The 18,591-nt window shown below is 42.8% G+C and overlaps 1 protein-coding gene across 4 annotated transcripts in view; it reads left to right on the top strand.

Annotated features, from left to right (window-relative positions):
• The first annotated feature begins 3,059 nt into the window (after positions 1-3,059).
• The window catches only part of GATB (glutamyl-tRNA amidotransferase subunit B), an 86,191-nt gene continuing 70,659 nt past the window's right edge, over positions 3,060-18,591 (top strand). For all 4 annotated transcript variants that reach the window (XR_012158598.2, XR_012158594.2, XR_012158597.2 and 1 more), the window contains exons 1-2: positions 3,060-3,253; positions 6,019-6,169. Coding sequence is in view for 1 of the 4 variants with exons in the window: in XM_073341349.2 (XP_073197450.2) it covers positions 3,087-3,253; positions 6,019-6,169 (318 nt within the window). In the remaining 3 variants the exon portion in view is untranslated. The remainder of the gene's footprint in view (positions 3,254-6,018; positions 6,170-18,591) is intronic.

Here is an 18,591-nt window from a genome sequence, read left to right as displayed (position 1 = left end):
CTTAAAAGAAAGTACAATAGCCAAAAACTTGCCATTTTCAACTGGTACAAACATAATTACCACATTCAAAAGTGTCTGCTTTTATCTACCACTCCCTATAAAGCAGCAAATAATTATAAAATCCAGGTTAACTTCTGGAGACAATGGTGAAAGGAAATAACTTGTTATCAAAATATCATTTGGTTGCACAATAGTCTCATCCTTCAATGAGTTTGCCAGGGGCTAACCCTGCACCTGCATGGAGCCCCATTCAGCTCCATTGGGGCCCATACAGAGTTTATTGCAAGATAAATAAATTAAAACTTTAAAATAAAACTACTGATTAAACAGCACTGATCTGCAATTCAAGTTAGGAGCTCTGAACATCCCAGGGCACTACTGCAGGGGATGATGCAGAGGCAACATGGATCTTCTTTCTCCCAAAAGTGACACTGAGCTGCTGGGTCCAGTACATCTTTGCTACAAGGATTTTTTTATTTTGACTCATTATTTTCCACTCATCAGCTTTTGAGGGGATAATCCCAGAAACCAGCACTCCCAAAGTTCTGGATTGTACAAATAAATAGAAATAAATACCTACTAAGCATACCTCTCAAATGGTACTTTTTATAAGGAACATAGAGTCACACAATTTAAGGCCAGAAGGAATCATCTAATCTGACTTCCTGCACATCACAGGCCACCCACACTATGCAGTACCAACACACTAAACCCAAATGAAATGAGTCCAGAGTATTACAACCCTCAGGGGACTAGCCTGTTATGCATCACAGGCAGTGAATCAGGTGCTAGAGTGCCCAGGCCCCCACAGTGGCAGGGAAATGATTAACTGAGAGATACCCAGATAATCCTGGCAAGTGACCTCTACCCATACTACAGAGAAAAGCAAAAAACCCCTAAGGTCCCTGTCAATCTGACCTGGGGGAAATTCTTTCCTGATCCCACTTATAGCAATCAGTTAGACAAGCTCTTGAGGGAGAGAATGCCCGGAACACCTCAGAGCCCTGGCCCACCCTGCCCAAGTTTCCTTCTCCCCCTGTGGCCATCCTTGATGTTTCAGAGGAAGAAAATTAAAAAAAAAAAAAAAAAAACCAACTCCCAGAATGCATTGATGTGGGGAGGAAAATCCCTTCCTGACCCTTCAAGTGGCCAGCTGAAACCCTGAAGCATCTGCTTTAGGAACATAAGGCATAAACTCGAAGTAAGCCTGTTGAGCCCTGCCCCTCACCATCACAACCAACCCTGTCATACAACGGCACTCATAAATTTGTTCAGCTCTCTCTTAAAATTAATTAATATCCTTCTCACCTCACTAACTCACTTTTTAATTATTTATATATATAAAAAACAGAACTATGGAACCAAAATAATAGAACATGCTATCTTTTCTAAATAATTTGTCCTCCACAGTTTTCTGAGCTTTTGGCAGCCACAACTTCCTTGCATTCTACATTTTGAGGTTTGGCAAGATGTGAGGCATAAGGGTTGCAAAATACTAGCTGGTGTCTATGTGCACCACTGTCCTCTACTGGATGAGATCAGATCTGTTCAAATGTTTGTCACTGATTATGTTTTCCTAGCAGTTGGCCTACAAAAAATGATATAAACAACAGCTAATGACTATTCTCATTTAAGCTCCACAGGCCTGTGATCTAGAACAGAGTTGTTAATTCTATTCTCCATGCCCTGTAGCTGTATAACTAGCAACTGTGATGTTTGCATAAATATGTGACAATGGATGATTATTGTTATTATTTATTTGTATTACAAGAGCCCTCGAGGCCCTACCCTGATCATGCCCTATTGCGCTAGTTTACACGTAGTAAAACAGTCTCTGTCCCAAAGAGTTTATTATTAAATAAACAAGATGGACACAGGGTGGGAGGGCCACAGAGAGATGATGGGACTTCCCCAAAGACTGGCCCATGCGCAAGTTACTCTGTCTTTGCGTGTATGGAGCCAGGGGTTAGCCAAACAGAGCAGCTTGCATTATCAGTACTTAAGCAATTTAAATTAAAATAAATTCATAACTATCAATAAAATCAAGGTATTGGGATTACCTTCTGTTCTAGGATCTCCAGGATTGCTGTTATTTTAATAGGATGAGCCTGCATACTGCAAGCACTGAAGAATCAAGTATCAAGGCTTGTTACAGCAAGATGTTTTGATACAAAGCACTAATGTCTTTTGGCACCGTGTGAAACTGTCCTTTGCAAGGGGTTAACTGGTAATCTTATGGGCCAGGAGGCCTTTGATTATAAAACACAATTTCTGTTAGCCAGACCCTTGGCCGGAGATGATAACAATCCAAAGCGGTTGTGATTGGACAGAGAGTGGGAGAAGGCCCATTTGCAGTTGATCCAGAGAATCACAGAATATCAGGGCTAGAAGGGACCTCAGGAGGTCATCTAGTCCAACCCCCTGCAGGACCAATTCCCAGTTTTTGCCCCAGATCCCTAAAGGCCATCTCAAGGATTGAACTCACAGCCCTGGGTTTAGCAGGCCAATGCTCAAACCACTGAGTTATCTCTGCCCCCAGAGATAGAAGGCCAGAGGGAGAGAGAGAGATGAGGAGAATTTATGATGCACAATCTTTTCAAAGTGGAGTCCACACATTTGCAAAAGGTTAACGAGAGATGGGCCAGGTATCTGGATGAAACCCTGCGGGGAGCTGGAGCTGGACTGGCCTCATATCTGTACAGGTAGATCCCAAATCCCTGGAGCCTGAGCTGTGGGGCTCTGGATCCAAATCTCAGTTCAGGGAGCGGGGCGGCGTCTGCCTGTGTATCCTGTGAGGCTCCTCCTTCAGCACAGACACAGCCCTGGGCTTCGCCCCTGCAATCCCAACACAGCACATACTGGGGGGCCTCCATCTCTGGAAGCGACCAACTCCCTTGATCCTCCCCGCGGGACTCCAGGGCAGAGGGGCGGGGCGGGAAGGGGAACTGTTTGTTTCGCCTGGCCTGGCGGGAGTTGTAGTTTTCCTACCCCTTTTCGCCCCGCAATCTCTCCCCGAGAGACTACATTTCCCAGGAGGCGCCGCAGCCACGGCTAGGTCAGCTGATGCATCACCTGCCCAGCGCAAGATGGCGGCCTCCATACTGGGGCGCTGCTGGGGCTCGCTTCTAGCTCAGCGCTGCAGGACCGGGGATGTCCCCGTCCTGCACAACGGACAGACCTGGAGAAGGGCGCAGGCTCCAGGGTCTATCGCTTCCGGCCGGAGAGCGGGGAATAGTCCTGCGGGAGAGCGCGGGTAAAGTCCAGGTTACCGGGGGTAGGGCGGAATACGCGGCTACAAGGCTGATAGGTTTCGGTCCGGTCCATGCGCACCCCGGTCGCTCCTCCTGCGGGATATTGCTGTCCTGTTTTTGGAGTCAGCGTCCCTGCGCGCGCGCGCGCACCCTCCCCCCCCATATCCCAACCCTTCACTCTACCCATCTCTCCCCCCATGAAACTTCTGCCCCAGTTTCCCCGCCCCCTGCTATGCTCCCCAATGTCATGCCCTTATTTGGATTCCCCCCACTGTTTCACATCTCCATTAATATTCCTCACCTACTCCAAATATCAGCTCTCAAGTTATGTACCCCTTCCCCTCCTATTTCATGACCTTACCACCCAAGTTACCCCCTCCCTTTCCCCAATTTCCCACCAGTTCCAGTAGATCAGACACTAGAGCATCATATTCCTGTTGCTAAAATAACTGGTTTTTAAGAACTTTCAGAATCAAAGGAGATTTTGGAAGCTCGCTACCTGCCAGGATTTGAATTCGGGTTTGTGCTTTTCCTGCACTAGTTGATAATTTAAACATTATTTAACACAGGCATCAGGTGCAGTTGCATGCTATAGTGATTGGCTTCTTAGATGAACCTAATACAGATAAAGCAATGTACAGAATTGTATGGGCTTCCTGTTCAGGGAAGGTGCAGTTCTGATACAATCTGATGTTCAGATTGCACCTGAGTGGAAATCAAAGGTGCACCTTTGCACCTGAGTGGAAATCAAGGCTCTGACTTTGTGCATCTGAATGCAGGTTCAGGGCCTTCATGCAGAAAGCTTCTGGGAAAAATAAAAACCTATGTTAGAAGGGAGATTTTTTAGGGGATATTTTCAGGTCAAATTATGCCAAAAATTTAGGTAAAAATAAGCTTTTTCCAAACTCGAGTCATGGAAATATTCCCATGAAATACTTGAAAATCCTTGTGAAAATCATTTTAAGCAATCATTCTTCTGCAGTGTTTGCAAACAAAACATTGCAGTATAGTATGTGAAATTGACTAGAAACAGACTATAAATGCAAATTAAACAGAACAGTTGTTTTTCAGAGTCTGAACTGAGATCAGAGGTCAAAATGGGAGGTGGTAAGTGAGGTAGTCTAAATTTCCACCTATTCACAACACAGAAAAGAGATGCCACTCACAGTAGATTGTGCAGGTACTTGTAATTTCATCACACCTCTACTTTTGTGTGTACTTTGATCAGCAATGAAGTAGTTTAATGTTGATATTAAAATTGACATCATTGATTCAAAATTAGGATTCTGTTCACATGAGTGCAAGCTCTCCACATTCATCAGAGGTATTGTTTCAGGTCTTCTGCAGATTCAGGCAAATATCTTTGGTTTCAAACATCATAGCTAGACACTAAATTTTTTTTTTTAATGAAACCTGAGCTTCTAGATCATAATACTGTAGCCACCATAAACAAGTAACTGCCTGCCAAGCCACCCCAAGCCAGTCCAATATGATTCCTTGTTGAGATAAATGCAGAAAGAAAACAGCATAAATAATGAAAGCAAAGTTAGGTACCCCAATCTTGCAAACTCTTACTCATGTGCTTAACTTTACTATCATGAGTTGTCTTGTTAATTTCATTCCCACTGGTTTCACTGAAATCAATGGGATTTCTCAAGGTAGTAAAGTTAAGCAGGTGTAAGAGTTTTTGGTTTTGGGCCTTAGATGTTAATTCTAACTGCTTTCTGAAATATAGCTAATGAGCCTTGTTTTTACAAATATGATTTTGTAATCTCAATCAACACACGGAGAAAAACTATTTGTTTAAAAATACTTTGTTTAAATTCCTGAAAGTTAATCCTAAGTGACAGTATTTCCATCCCATTACTCAGTTTTTGGTAGTGATGTAGTCAGTAGTTGAAGGAGAGAGACAGAACCCTGAACTCAAGTCTTGACAGCTCAAGCTTATTGTGTTCACTTTTGAAAGAAATGCTGCATTTGATGTATTTGTTTGATGTTTTTCCATAGCCCACTTATCGACTATATCTAGTTATTTAATATTGCTCTAGTATCTTGTCATACAAACCTGACTTCACCAGTGAAATATGATATTTGTGTCACTTCATTTGTACAGGGCCAGATAATTACTTACAGAAACTGTCAAGCAGTTCACACTGTGAAGGCTGACCCCCATCTCTTGCCTATATAAAAGTTATGGATGTGAGAATTGCAATTACTTTTCAGATGATATGTAGACGCTCATTCTTGTGGAGTACGTTCAGAGAGCAGTTGCTCTACAGTGAAAATTATAATTTCTTTATTATCAGACTACAAATGTTTATGCTAATGCAGTACAAACCTTTTCCAACTTGCAAGTGACTAGCTGACAATGTATACATAATTGATATGCCACCTGTTTGTTGGAGACTTATCAAAGTACATGAAATGCAATTGATATTTATAATTGGGTTGGGTACAAAATTGGGGGTTGATCAAGCAAGCTGTTGCTCATGTTGGTTTGCCTGATTGATGCTACTCATATGAGTAAGATTTCACAGGATTAGGCCTTTATTTTTTTCTTACTTATATAATTGTTCCTACTTACCATCCTCTACCTGTATATAATGAAAAAGTTTGCCTCATATTTCCCTTCTATATTTATTATGGATCAGCAGCACAGTGCTACCACATGGTATTGCAAGGGTTTTTCGGTCTTGTAGTGTTTAGAAGCTTACGGAGGTTTAATAGAGTGTATACTAATCATATTTACTTTTCCCCTCTCTTTCAGTGTTGCTCCATGGGTAGCAGTGGTAGGTCTGGAAATTCATGCACAGATCAGTTCCAACTCAAAGCTTTTCTCTGGCTCCCAAGTCCAGTTTGCAGCACCACCTAATTCTTTGGTATCTTTCTTTGATGCTTCTCTACCAGGAACTTTACCAGTAAGTTACATTTCATCTTAATTTGTCTCATAAGAGAATCTTTACATTTTTTATTGAGCAGATACTTTGAAGCACAATTCTTGTCTTTTGTTCTTCGTAACCGTCTTTGTTTCTAGCACTGTTCTTTGTTTTCTAAAACTTTGGTTCATTATTTTCTTTCTGTGTACTTACTCTGTAACTCTGTGGGTCTCAAACTTTTTTACTGGTGACCCCTGTCACGTCGCAAGCCTCTGAGTGTGACCCCCCCCCAATAAATTAAACACACTTTGAAATATATTTAACACCATTATAAATGCTGGAGACAAGCAGGATTTGGGGTGGAGGTTGACAGCTCGCGACCACCCCATGTAATGACCTCGTGACCCCTTGTTTGAGAACCCCTAAACTTGATCACCATAAATATCTGACAACTCCTGCTAGGGAATTAACTCAGGAATATCTCTTGCAGAGAATGAATTAATGGCAACTTCTTTTTGCAGTCAGCGTCGGTGTATTTGCATGGTGATGTTACTTTAGTTAATTTTCTATATTTGGTTAGTATGAAGCACTGGAAGCTCATTAAATGTGAGAAGACCTAAAATCCTATGAGTAAGGTTAAGATTTTTGTCACGGTTATTTTTAGTAAAAGTCACCAGTCGTGGGTAATAAGCAAAACTTTACAGACGCTAAAATGCTTTTAAAAGACTTGAAGAAATAAAAGTACTAAGAATAATTGCGTGGGGCCTGACCTGGGGATGACTGAAGCCTGAGCCCCGCGGTGGGGGATGAGAGACTGAGACCTGCTGTTAGGGGTGGGAATCCCACACTCACTGCTCGTGGCAGCTCAAGGCTCCTGGGCCCCCCACCAGTCGCAGTAGCACAGGGCTAAGTGGAAATGTTTTAGGAGTCTCTGAAAGTTATGGAATCTATGACTTCTGGGACCTTTGTGACAAAATCTTATCCTTACCTATGAGTGATGAGCATCTTGGATTTCTAGTTGGCCATTTGACATTACTTTGCCAAATGTGTGTTCATGTAGCTGCCGTTACCTATTTGGAATGTCTCAGTATAGAGTTATGTGCTCTTCTAAGCAAAACTGATCTGGTATGGGAAAGTGTGAACCATACTTACTGTTTGTTTATTTTATTTGTAATACACTAAAGATAAGCATGAGACTTCAGAGACTGGTAAAAGAGGGATGAGGGAGGTAACCCTAAGCCTTAATGACAGGTTTCAGAGTAACAGCCGTGTTAGTCTGTCTTCGCAAAAAGAAAAGGAGTACTTGTGGCACCTTAGAGACTAACCAATTTATTTGAGCATGAGCTTTCGTGAGCTATAGCTCACTTCATCGGATGCATACCGTGGAAACTGCAGAAAAGTTTCCACGGTATGCATCCGATGAAGTGAGCTGTAGCTCACGAAAGCTCATGCTCAAATAAATTGGTTAGTCTCTAAGGTGCCACAAGTACTCCTTTTCTTCTTCCTACTATGAATGAATTCTTAAGGCTTAGGAAAAAGAAAAGGAGTACTTGTGGCACTTTAGAGACTAACCAATTTATTTGAGCATGAGCTTTCGTGAGCTACAGCTCACTTCATCGGATGCATGCCGTGGAAACTGCAGCAGACTTTATATATACACAGAGAATATGAAAAAATACCTCCTCCCACCCCACTGTCCAGCTGGTAATAGCTTATCTAAAGTGATCATCAGGTGGGCCATTTCCAGCACAAATCCAGGTTTTCTCACCCTCCACCCCCCCACACAAATTCACTCTCCTGCTGGTGATAGCCCATCCAAAGTGACAACTCTTTACACAATGTGCATGATAATAAAGTTGGGCTATTTCCTGCACAAATCCAGGTTCTCTCACCCCCCTCCCAAAAACCACACACACAAACTCACTCTCCTGCTGGTAATAGCTCATCCAAACTGACCACTCTCCAAGTTTAAATCCAAATTAAACCAGAACATCTGGGGGGGGGGGAGGTAGGAAAAAACAAGAGGAAATAGGCTACCTTGCATAATGACTTAGCCACTCCCAGTCTCTATTTAAGCCTAAATTAATAGTATCCAATTTGCAAATGAATTCCAATTCAGCAGTTTCTCGCTGGAGTCTGGATTTGAAGTTTTTTTGTTTTAAGATAGCGACCTTCATGTCTGTGATTGCGTTACCAGAGAGATTGAAGTGTTCTCCGACTGGTTTATGAATGTTATAATTCTTGACATCTGATTTGTGTCCATTTATTCTTTTACGTAGAGACTGTCCAGTTTGACCAATGTACATGGCAGAGGGGCATTGCTGGCACATGATGGCATATATCACATTGGTGGATGTGCAGGTATATGAGCCTCTGATAGTGTGGCTGATGTTATTAGGCCCTGTGATGGTGTCCCCTGAATAGATATGTGGGCACAATTGGCAACGGGCTTTGTTGCAAGGATAAGTTCCTGGGTTAGTGGTTCTGTTGTGTGGTATGTGGTTGTTGGTGAGTATTTGCTTCAGGTTGCGAGGCTGTCTGTAGGCAAGGACTGGCCTGTCTCCCAAGATTTGTGAGAGTGTTGGGTCATCCTTTAGGATAGGTTGTAGATCCTTAATAATGCGTTGGAGGGGTTTTAGTTGGGGGCTGAAGGTGACAGCTAGTGGCGTTCTGTTATTTTCTTTGTTAGGCCTGTCCTGTAGTAGGTAACTTCTGGGAACTCTTCTGGCTCTATCAATCTGTTTCTTTACTTCTGCAGGTGGGTATTGTAGTTGTAAGAAAGCTTGACAGAGATCTTGTAGGTGTTTGTCTCTGTCTGAGGGGTTGGAGCAAATGCGGTTGTATCGCAGAGCTTGGCTGTAGACGATGGATCGTGTGGTGTGGTCAGGGTGAAAGCTGGAGGCATGCAGGTAGGAATAGCGGTCAGTAGGTTTCCGGTATAGGGTGGTGTTTATGTGACCATTGTTTATTAGCACTGTAGTGTCCAGGAAGTGGATCTCTTGTGTGGACTGGACCAGACTGAGGTTGGTGGTGGGATGGAAATTGTTGAAATCATGGTGGAATTCCTCAAGGGCTTCTTTTCCATGGGTCCAGATGATGAAGATGTCATCAATATAGCGCAAGTAGAGTAGGGGCTTTAGGGGACGAGAGCTGAGGAAGCGTTGTTCTAAATCAGCCATAAAAATGTTGGCATACTGTGGGGCCATGCGGGTACCCATATCAGTGCCGCTAATCTGAAGGTATACATTGTCCCCAAATGTGAAATAGTTATGGGTAAGGACAAAGTCACAAAGTTCAGCCACCAGGTTAGCCGTGACATTATCGGGGATAGTGTTCCTGACGGCTTGTAGTCCATCTTTGTGTGGAATGTTGGTGTAGAGGGCTTCTACATCCATAGTGGCCAGGATGGTGTTATCAGGAAGATCACCGATGGATTGAAGTTTCCTTAGGAAGTCCGTGGTGTCTCGAAGGTAGCTGGGAGTGCTGGTAGCGTAGGGCCTGAGGAGGGAGTCTACATAGCCAGACAATCCTGCTGTCAGGGTGCCAATGCCTGAGATGATGGGGCGCCCAGGATTTCCAGGTTTATGGATCTTGGGTAGTAGATAGAATATCCCAGGTCGGGGTTCCAGGGGTGTGTCTGTGCGGATTTGATCTTGTGCTTTTTCAGGAAGTTTCTTGAGCAAATGCTGTAGTTGCTTTTGGTAACTCTCAGTGGGATCAGAGGGTAATGGCTTGTAGAAACTCGTGTTGGAGAGCTGCCGAGCAGCCTCTTGTTCATATTCCGACCTATTCATGATGACAACAGCACCTCCTTTGTCAGCCTTTTTGATTATGATGTCAGAGTTGTTTCTGAGGCTGTGGATGGCATTGTGTTCTGCACGGCTGAGGTTATGGGGCAAGTGATGCTGCTTTTCCACAATTTCAGCCCGTGCACGTCGGCGGAAGCACTCTATGTAGAAGTCCAGTCTGCTGTTTCGACCTTCAGGAGGAGTCCACCTAGAATCCCTCTTTCTGTAGTGTTGGTAGGGAGGTCTCTGTGGATTAGTATGTTGTTCAGAGGTATTTTGGAAATATTCCTTGAGTCGGAGACGTCGAAAATAGGATTCTAGGGCACCACAGAACTGTATCATGTTTGTGGGGGTGGAGGGGCAGAAGGAAAGGCCCCGAGATAGACCAGCTGCTTCTGCTGGGCTGAGAGTATAGTTGGATAGGTTAACAATATTGCTAGGTGGGTTGAGGGATATCTGATGATCACTTTAGATAAGCTATTACCAGCTGGACAGTGGGGTGGGAGGAGGTATTTTTTCATATTCTCTGTGTATATATAAAGTCTGCTGCAGTTTCCACGGCATGCATCCGATGAAGTGAGCTGTAGCTCACGAAAGCTCATGCTCAAATAAATTGGTTAGTCTCTAAGGTGCCACAAGTACTCCTTTTCTTTTTGCGAATACAGACTAACACGGCTGTTACTCTGAAACCTGTCATTCATAGTAGGGGTAATGTGGTGGTTGTGACATTGCATTCCATATGCTTTGTAAAAACAGGTTTATAAGTGTGAATATGATGTAACCGGAATATGCTTTATGCAAAAGTCTTTTGTAAGGTATCATTACAAAGCTTATGTTCTACTGAGTGTGTTCATTCTATTTGTATGTATGTATCATTCTTGTATCTAAAACTAGAAAAATGAAGTATTACTCTGAAGTCCTATTGTAATTATGCAAAGTGTGGGCCATTAATGGTGGCCTGGAATCTTGATGGCTCCCATTAACTAGGACAATTGGTTGTGAATGGCTCTGTTTACTTGCAAAACTTCCCGGATACATGCCCTGGGTACGTGCTGGCCAGGCTTGGAAGAATGGAGGCTAGAGGTCTCACAGAACATGTGACCATGACACATGATACTGGAATCCATCTTAAACTTGGTGCTTTTCCAGGGAAGGAGGAAGGAAGGAGGGGTGGGAACCCAGAGAGAGACAAAGGATTCCCGCCTTGTGCCAAAGTTATAAAAGGGGGTGGAACAGAACAAAGGGGTCCCAGTCATGTGGAATCCCCTGCTTTTCACCTAAGATGTCTTCTGGAACTAACAAGGTCTGTACCAGGGAAAAGGAAAGGATTAGGCCCAGACTAGGAAGGAGTCTAGTTAGTGAAAGAAGCTTATTGGAACATCTGAGGGTGAGATTTACTTGTACTCAGTTTCTTAATGTATTAAGCTTAGACTTGCTTGCATTGTTTTATTTTGCTTGGTAATTTACTTTTTGTCTGTTATTGCTTAAATTCTACTTTTTATACTTACTAGAATAACATTTGTTTATTAATTAACCCAGAGTAAATGATTAATACCTGGGGGGAGCAAACAGCTGTGCATATCTCTCTATCAGTGTGATAGAGGGCAGACAATTTATGAGTTTACCCTGTATAAGCTTTATACAGAGTAGAACAGATTTATTTGGGGTTTGGATCCCATTGGGAACTGGGTGTCTGGGTACTGGAGATAGGTGACCTGCTGAGCAGTTTTTGGTTAAAGTCTACAGTTTTGGGGGCATGGACCAGACCCGGGTCTGTGTTTGCAGCCGGCTAGTGTGTCTGGTTCAACAAGGCAGGGTTCTGGAGTCCCAAGATGGCAGGAAAAACTGGCTCAGAGGCAAATTCAGCACATCAGGTTACAGTCCCAAGGGGGTCTCTGTGACCGAACCCATCACGCTGGTAACATAGGGCTCTTCATTGGTCAGCAGACCCTTCAGGAGGCTGGTGTTCAGGTTAAACAGCTTCCTCTCCACTTCACTTATTCTGCTGCCCTCCCCCCATCCCCCAATCATTTTTAGTTTATCCTCTAAAGTCACGTTTTTACTCCTTTAATATGGTTGTCTTTTGAGGTGGCCATGATGGTGCTACAAAATACTTGTTCACTGTAAAGCTCCCTAGGATCCTTTCTGGTGCCAGGTACTATATAAATGTAGAATATTATTGACTATATATACAAACTTGGTGTGCAGAGAAAGTAACCACTGAACAAGGTTATTGTTGTATCATATAAGAAGTATGCTCTTTATAAAGCAATGACAGTGGTGTCAAAGTATTTAAAGTAAAAGTGCCTCCCCAAATGTATTCATTGGAAGTAAACCCTGAATTCCTATTGCAACCTTCTGTTTTTTACTGTGGTATTTGAAGCTTTTATTTCTTCCACTGTAAAATAGCTTGAGGTAGGATTCTGAAATTGAGAATAAATCTAGAGAAATATGTTTGGGATCTTGAGGGAATCCAAGCTGTTTGGAGAGAAACTTGTGGGGCTTGGGAAGAGAACTGCACGGTGACAAGTCAGTTTGTGAAAGTATTGGATGGCTGAAGAAACGGTGTTCTGGTAGATCCTAGTAGAGTTTAGACTATGTTCCAAGGTCAGTGCCAAATCAGGGCTAAGTTTCAGATCTGATGGCACAGAAATCTTGAGCTGTTCTAGAGATGGTGAAAATCTTATAAAATGAGCTGTTCTCCAGAGATTGGTGCTATCTTGGGAGGACATTGTATGAGAGTGGCTTTTCTGAGGAGATTTTGGCTGCACCTGTATTGCAAAATAAATCCCTTCCAGTTTTAGATTCAGCCTACAACCAAAACCAGAATGGCAGATTCAGATCTGAACACCTCCCCATGCACTGAAACTTGAAGTGGGGTTTGAGTTCAAGATGTTTATTTTGGCCCATCTAGTTAACATTTTGTTAATGATGTGGGGAAATCGTACTTAAATCGTATCTTTAATCAAATTGGAAGTTTGCCCAGGAAAGAGTAAAAATTTGAGCAGGGTAAACATGAAAGCTGATAGTGTTTCCCTTTTTATGTATTTCTTTACTTTCTTTCTATTGTTTTTGAATTGATTTCTGTGCTTTATAGGGGGAATGGCTGTTGCCTTCATGATTGATCCCTGGTGGAAAATCATGGGCTCCAGCACATGCAGGCTTCTGCAGAGAAGATAACTGCACCTGATTAGTAGGCAGCCTGATAGGCTAATTAAAAATTAGTGAACCTGCACTTGTTCATCTCCATCAACTGCTTTTATCTGTACAAGGAAAAAAAAATCTCATTCCTAATATGGAGAGAGCAGAGTTGAAAGTGAATATTAAAAACTTTTTATATTTGTATGTAAGAATGTGATATGGAATCCTTTCTTTAGTATCAGCTTTGTTTTTCTGTAGCACTTGCTGCATTAGCCAAGGCTGATATTTGCTTTAGCAGTAAAAATGTAGACTTATTTATTTAAGCAGGGTATTTTAGAATATGTATTGGTAATATGTGGAGACCTGCTCTCAGCCTCCAGGCAGGTGCGGGGGCCAGGCTGAGGCTATGAGCATATCCGCCACCGGCTGGAGCCGGGTTGGGGAGGGCCGTGCTGGCAGCTGTGGGGAGCCTGGATCTCTCCACCCGCCCCAGGTGTGGGGTCTGGGGGGCAGGGACACAGGCTGGGGCCTGCTCAGGCCCCTGACCAGGGCAGGTGGAGGGAACCAGGCTCCCCACAGCTGCCAGTGTGGTGCTCCGGTGGGGGGAGGGGGCGGCTCAGAGCTGCAGACCAGCCACGGTGAGAGCCAGGTGGGCAGCTGTGGGAAGTCTGGGTCCCTCCACCTGCCCTAGGCAGGGAGTCTGAGCCGCCCCCGCACAGTGTCCCCGCTCCCTAGGGCAAATGGAGGGACCCAGACTCCCCACTGTTGCCAGCATGGCTCTCCCCGACCCAGCTCAGGCGGGGGCGGCTCAGAGCTGCAGCCCAGCCATGGTAAGAGTTGTGCAGGCAGCTGTGGGGAGCCGCGGCGTACCCTCCACGTGCCCTGGGTGGGAGGCCCAAACATCTCCCAGCCCATGTTCCGGCCCCCTGCCCAGGACAGGTAGAGGGTCTGCACTGCGGTTCCTCACAGCTGCTGCTCGGCTCTTAATGTCAGAGCTCTGGGCAGATACAAAAATTGTATCCGCATCCACGATGCTATCCGCAAAAATGGTCCAAGGATATAAAGCGGATACCTGTGGATGTGCAGGGCTCTAGTCACAGTTATCAATGTCACAGGAATTTACATTTACTGTGAGATTGAGAGACAATTACAGCAAGGATCATGTCTGTATTACTGTTCTCCCATAATGCTTCACTCTTGGCCCTAGAAGAAGCAGCTCTAGAGATAACTGACATGATTGTCCTACATTCCTGGATTACTGGTGGAATACAGATGTGATCTGCCGCTGCTGAGTATGTTATGTAGGAGGAGGGGGAGAAGTCTGTCTCTTCTTTCCTGCCCTGTCCTAAGTATCTTTTACCCTATACTACAGCTACAGGAGAGTGCAATTGATTCTCCTGCCTCTAGTACTCTGCAAGTGAGGGTCATGTCCATTTCACTGTGCTGCTGCTCATGATGATGCCTCTGAGAAATAGCTATGGGCATGAACAGCAGCTCAGGTGTAGCCAAGGTTGGAAATGGATAGGTTTTTGAAGTGAGATGGATAAAAAGCAGATAATCGCTCCGCCTGTTCCCTTTTTTTTTGTTTAACAGCTTGTTTCTCTCTTCTTCCACCTTATTCTTCCCAAAGAGCTCTTCCTGTAGCAGTGGTGGATCACATCTGTACTGTTTCCACATATCCCCTTTCTCAGTGCTACTATACAAATTTGTTCACTTACCCTAGAACTGTTAGAGGTAATGGAGCCCCTCATCAATGATGAAACTTTTCCAAGAACATATACCGTTCTCCACAGTTGTATCCAAATCCTTTTAGGGTTGTGCTTTCTCACAGAATTACATAGGGACACTAAAAGCTTTATAAGGCACAAAAGCATAACTTTTTCACCATATTTTATGTCCCATTAAAAGTGCAGCAAACTCAGGAACATCTGCCTTAAAGCTGCATGAGTTTTAGTTTTCTTTGGATAAAATAAACTCTACCCTAAGCATTGTCTTAGTGTTAGTGACCTTCCTCTCCTCTCCCCTGAAGATCCTACAGCTGCCAGGTGTGGGGTCTCAGGTTTGTAGATTCTATGACCGGAAGGGACCATTATGATCATCTTGTCTAACCCCCTGTGCAACACAGACCTTAGGAGTCCCCCAAATAATTCCTAGAGCATATCTTCTAGAAAAACATCCAATCTTCATTTAAAAATTATCAGTGATAAGGAATCCACCATGACCCTTGTTACATTTTTCCAGTGATTAATTACTCTCACCGTTAAAAATTACACCTTATTTCCAGTCTGAATGTGTCTAGCTTCATTTTAAGATGTCAGATAGCAAGTTTTTAATGCATGTAATGTGTGCCATGTTAATTTTGTATCACTGTAGTTTAGTAATCAAAATATTGTGTGGTACCAACTCAAACACCTTGCAGAAGTTTGTTGATTACATCAATTTTATTACCTATATCAACTTATAATTTCATCAAAAAAGTTATCAAGTTAGCTTGACAGGATCAATTTTCCATAAACCCATGTTGATTTGCATTCATTACATTTCCCTCCTTTAGTTTTCTATTAATTGAATCCTGAATCAGCCGCTCCATTATCTTGCCTGGGATTGATGTCAGGATGACAGGCCTACAATTACCCGGGTCATCCCATTTACCAATTTTTTAAAATGGCATATTAGCTTCTTTTCAGTTTTCTGGAATTTCCCCAGTGCTCCAAGACTTATTGAAAATCAATGTTGATGGTCCAGCAATTTCCTCAGCCAGCTCTTTGAAAACTCTTGGATGCAAGTTATCTCAACCTGCTGATTTAAAACTGTCTGACCCTAGTAGCTTCTGTTCAACATCCTTCAAAGATACTAGTAGAATGGAAAGAGTGTTATCACCATATGATGAGACTATATTACCTGTTTTTCACCCAAATACAGTGCAGAAATATTTATTGAATACCTCTACCTTTTCTTTAGTACTGATAATTCTACCATTTCCATTTAGTATGGGCCAATACAATTGTCAAGATTCTTTTGGTTCCTAATGTATTTTAAAACTCCTTATTGTCTTTAACTCTAGTGGCCATAGATTTTTCCTTGTGTCCTTTTGGCTTCCATTATCAATTGTCTACAATTCCTAACTTCTGATTTGTAGTCATTAGTATCAACTTCCCTTTCTTCCATATATATAACATTTTTTGTTTACAACTGCTTTCACTTACCCTCTAAACCAGGTGATGGTAACTGATTTTAACCAGCACAGTCTTCTTCCTAGATTGTGGCTCTTAGGACATCTAGTTGATGTTCTTAAATTATTCCAAAATATCATTCACATTTTTCTGATTAAATTCTTCCTCACAGCTGATTTGGCTCATAATTGTTTTCAGCATGAATTGTGCCCTGTTGTCTTTAGAGGACTGAGTACAAAGTGGGAGTTGGGGGCATAAACAGCAGCCACTAAAGAACCCTGCCATAACAGAGCTTGTTGGCACATGACATGTCACATATACCATAGCTTGTTCTAAAACTCTGTTTATGAGCTATGAAGGTGACCTAATTTAAGGCCTGATTAACCTACCATTGAAGTTGGAAGTCTTTATTTCATGGGAGCTGAAAACAGGTCTATAGAAAGGGAATGAAAACTCATCTCAGGATTACTTGAGAAGTGCCTGAATAAATGATAGCGTTAGTCTTAGAAATAAAATGGTATGTCTGGTGTTTAAAAGCTATAACCACTTTTCCCCACAATGGCTGAGGTTTCCAGACAACAATTTCCAACTAAAAGCAACTATGCACTTTTCCATTACAGGTGCTTCTACACATTTAAAACGTCTGCATTTACCCAATTTTTGTTGTTAATCATAGGAAGTTGCTCTATCCTTCTCTTAGTCTCATCAGTCTATCTGCACAGTGAAGTCATTATTCTTCTCCTTAACAGACAAAAACACTGAGATATAATTCAGGATTTAAATAGTCACAAGAGTGAAATGAACACAAATTGAACATGAGCTTCCATTGCTATTTGTTTCTAGACTATCAACCATTTTAAAATAACTAAAACCTCCTAATGTATTTTCAATGTATCTACAATATGAACTGTATTTTTGTATTATTTATATGGTTTTTAAAATGATAAAGAATTCAGGTATTTATAAAGAGAGGATTTTCAAAAGCACTCAGTGATGGCCTACCTCTGCTCCCACTGAAGTCAACATAAATTCCTGTTTTCAGTGGGAACAGAGTTACGTCACTGCTGAGCACTTCTGAAAATCTCACCCCGGATGTCTCAGATTTGTCTGAATCTGCATCCTTCCCATGCCTTCGGATGTCACTTAGGACATGAACATGTCTCTGCCATCCCTGTCTGTCTTGTGCTGCTCTTTGCATGTTCTCTGTGTTGTTAGATGGTATAAGTTTTCCTTCTGTAAGTACTGTTCAATGGAGGGATTTTTTGGTCAGCCTCTTTTACATGTTTCTCCAGCTTCCCAATGGCATTTTTGTTATGGCAGAGGCTCTGGCTTCATCCATATTACATGTCCCAGATATTTCCATCATTTTTTTCTGGATAACTTCAGAGGTAAAGAAGTTGTTGGACTCTGATAAATCTCAGGCACTTGTTTTAAATTTTTTCCATTTAATACCTAGTATTTTCCTGAGGCATTTGCATTCACAGGCATTTAGACATCTGTCTGTACCTTTTGTGGATTTTCCAGCTTTCACATCCATATTTAAGGTAGAAATAACATTTGGCATTAAAGATTCATAGTTTGGTCCTTAAGTTGCAGATTTTTTGTTTAAGCTGCCACTGGTGAATCTTGTTTAAGGTGATGAATGCAGCTGCCACCTTGCCAATTCATGACATTATTTCCTTCTTGAAATCTTCATTGGCTTGCATGTTACTGCAAATATATGTGAATTGACTCACCTGTTGTAATTTTTGGTCTTCTAATGTAATGCTTGAGTTGGACGTGTCTGAGGTTCTCATTATATTTGTGTTTTCATAATTGATTATTAACCCCATCTTTCTTGAGACAGTCTTTTGATCTCTGCTTGCATTTAGCTTGAGCTGTGACTTAGACAAGGCTGGCCTTACCATGATGTGAACTGAGGCAGCTGCCTCAGGTGCCAGCCTGTGGGAGGGGGGGCCACTAGGATCCAGAGTGTAGAAAATTGTGTCTGCTGCTAGTGCATATGTACTCTCTCTGCTCTAAATGCACAGAGATGGTGGAGTGCTCTGCTGGAGGAAGGAGGACATGAGATGTAACAAGTAGGCAGGAGAAAAGGTGAGAGGGAATAACAGAAAGCAGCAGGAGCTGCAGGGAGAAGAGGAGGAGCCTCTTATGTACCTCTCTAGCACCCCCAGAGCCTGGACTGATTAACACCAGCTTCTGAGGGAGCTTCCTGTTTCCTGCTGCTTCCCTGAACCCACTTGAGGAGAACAGGCAGTCAGCTGAAGTAGTAGGAGCCAGTTAGGCCCTTAAGACACTGATATCTTCCCTCACTCAGGCCCTGCTACCAGCCTGCTTATTTGTCCCCTTCAGTTGGGTGTTG

This window comes from Lepidochelys kempii, chromosome 4 (genome assembly GCF_965140285.1).
Source record: "Lepidochelys kempii isolate rLepKem1 chromosome 4, rLepKem1.hap1, whole genome shotgun sequence".
Classification (NCBI taxonomy): Eukaryota; Metazoa; Chordata; order Testudines; family Cheloniidae; genus Lepidochelys; species Lepidochelys kempii.
The sequence above is the reverse complement of the archived record's forward strand: the minus strand, read 5'-3'. Positions and strand labels throughout refer to the sequence as shown.